Here is a 2,500-nt window from a genome sequence, read left to right on the forward strand (position 1 = left end):
GCAGACAGACAGACAGACAGACAGACAGATAGATAGACAGATAGATAGATTGTTAGATAGATAGATCACACAGCATCATGGTGTCCAGACCCCGAGGCTGAACTGGGCTGGGTACCAGTACACAGTCAGCCATTAGCAGAGTCTTTCAGGACCAATCAATAGGCCGGGGAGGCCGGGGTCGCGTTTCAGGAAGCCATGGTGCGTCACGGGAACAGCTGACTCCTGGCTTCTATTCTAGGGCTAGTGAAAGGGTAGCCTGCCCATGTGACCCCCCCCCCCCTACCCCCACCCTCACTAACAAGCATCTCTACAGAGCAAGACTGTTGTGGCACCAGCATCCTTGTTAAAACCAGAGCCACACAAATGAGAGGGTAACAATTTTCTGAGCCACTTCTCCCTGTCATCGTAATCTTTTAAAAGGGGCCACAAAATGGAGATGCAACGGAATGAGATTGGAATTCAGTATAAGCCACACCATCGCCCAGCGTTTGATCTCATCTCACATCTTTAAAATATGTTTGTGTGTTTGACTTTCTCTTTTCATAACACTGTTGTTGTTCCAGTCGCTGGCAGTGCAACAGAGATCAGGGCAGCCCGTTTTCTCTGTTCTCTGAGGTAAACGAAGACCAGTATAGCTTGTTTTCTCTGTTCTCTGAGGTAAATGAAGACCAGTATAGCTCGTTTTCTCTGTTCTCTGAGGTAAATGAAGACCGGTATAGCTTCTTTTCTCTGTTCTCTGAGGTAAATGAAGACCAGTATAGCTTGTTTTCTCTGTTCTCTGAGGTAAATGAAGACCAGTATAGCTTGTTTTGTTTCTTCTCTTTGAGGCAACTTTCACAGACGAGGCGAATGCGGCAGAAGTTCCCCTGCCGTAGACTATGGTTGTTATGGCGATGGTGGAACCAGCCTGCCAGTGTTCCGCAGGCACCTCATCACCCTGCTCTGTCTCACAAGTGTCGCCATAACAACAGCGGAACTCGCTGTCAGAATGCCACCATTTTTAGGCCCTTCAACCGGGGTCTCCATTGAAGATAACAACCCCCCCCCCCCTCCCTCCCTCCCTCCCTCCTTCCCTCCCTCCCCCCCCCCCCCCCCCTCTCCATATCCACAACAACAGTGAATGAGAAAGGAATGCACCAAAACCACAGCCACACACCGCCACATGCAGAACACCCCACCACTTTCCCACACTGAGGGGGCGCGGGAGCGTGAGTAACCAGGTTCACTGGCCTAGAAGGAAGAGAGGAACCACAGGAGAAAAGACAACACACTAAACACATTTGACAGACAGAGAACAAACTAAAAAGCAGAATTTCGGAGATAAAAGTCTCAGGTTCCCCAGGGATTCGTGTCGTGCAATCAAAGCCTGGGCTACATTTTCCAGTTGCAACTTCCAACGCCGGACATTCTGTTTGCTCAGCGCCACCGCTGCGGGCGCCAACCTTCAGCCGCGGCAGGCACATCAAAAGGAGACGAAGCCGCTTCGTTTTAATATTTGAGGAAGTGTGTGCCAGCGTAGAGTGGAGAGAGGAGATGATTAGGAGAGGAGCCGTGCCTGGCAGAACAGCTCCAGAACCAGCCTGACCACACCAGCCTGGCAGAACAGCTCCAGAACCAGCCTGACCACACCAGCCTGGCAGAACAGCTCCAGAACCAGCCTGACAACACCAGCCTGGCAGAACAGCTCCAGAACCAGCCTGACCACACCAGCCTGAAAAAACCAGCCTGACACCAGCCTGACAACACCAGCCTGACACCAGTCTGACACCAGCCTGTCAAAAACAGCATATCAACACCAGCCAGTCAACACCAGCCTGTCAAAACCAGCCTATCAACACCAGCCAGTCAACACCAGCCTGTCAAAACCAGCCTGACACCAGCCTGACAACACCAGCCTGTCAACACCAGCCTGACACCAGCCTGACAAAACCAGCCTGACACCAGCCTGACAAAACCAGCCTAACACCAGCCTGACAACACCAGCCTGTCAAAACCAGCCTATCAACACTAGCCAGTCAACACCAGCCTGTCAAAACCAGCCTGACACCTGCCAGTCAACACCAGTCTGACAACACCAGCAAGTCAAAACCAGCCAGTCAACACCAGCTCCAGAACCAGCCAGTCAAAACCAGCCAGTCAACATCAGCTCCAGAACCAGCCAGTCAAAGCCAGCCAGTCAACACCAGCTCCTGAACCAGCCAGTCAACACCAGCCTGTCAAAACCAGCACCAGAACCAGCCAGTCAACACCAGCCAGTCAACCCCAGCCAGTCAACACCAGCCTGTCAAAACCAGCCTGACACCAGCCAGTCAACACCAGTCTGACAACACCAGCGAGTCAAAACCAGCCAGTCAACACCAGCCAGTCAACACCAGCCTGATACCAGCCAGTCAACACCAGCTCCAGAACCAGCCAGTCAACACCAGCCTGTCAACACCAGGTCTGTCAACACCAGTCTGTCAACACCAGCCTGCACCAGAGGAGGCCTGGTTAATCCAGT

The 2,500-nt window shown here is 52.4% G+C and overlaps 1 protein-coding gene across 1 annotated transcript in view; it reads right to left on the minus strand.

The window, feature by feature from the left end:
- dock3 (dedicator of cytokinesis 3) overlaps positions 1–2,500 on the minus strand; it is a gene marked incomplete at both ends in the record, with an annotated part of 30,278 nt that overhangs the window by 20,391 nt on the left and 7,387 nt on the right. The window contains 2 exons of the mRNA XM_083668563.1: positions 1,157–1,230; positions 1,556–1,711. Coding sequence (XP_083524689.1) covers positions 1,157–1,230; positions 1,556–1,711 — 230 coding nt within the window. The remainder of the gene's footprint in view (positions 1–1,156; positions 1,231–1,555; positions 1,712–2,500) is intronic.

This window comes from Argentina silus, assembly GCF_951799395.1.
Source record: "Argentina silus genome assembly, chromosome: 4".
NCBI classification, from domain to species: domain Eukaryota; kingdom Metazoa; phylum Chordata; class Actinopteri; order Argentiniformes; family Argentinidae; genus Argentina; species Argentina silus.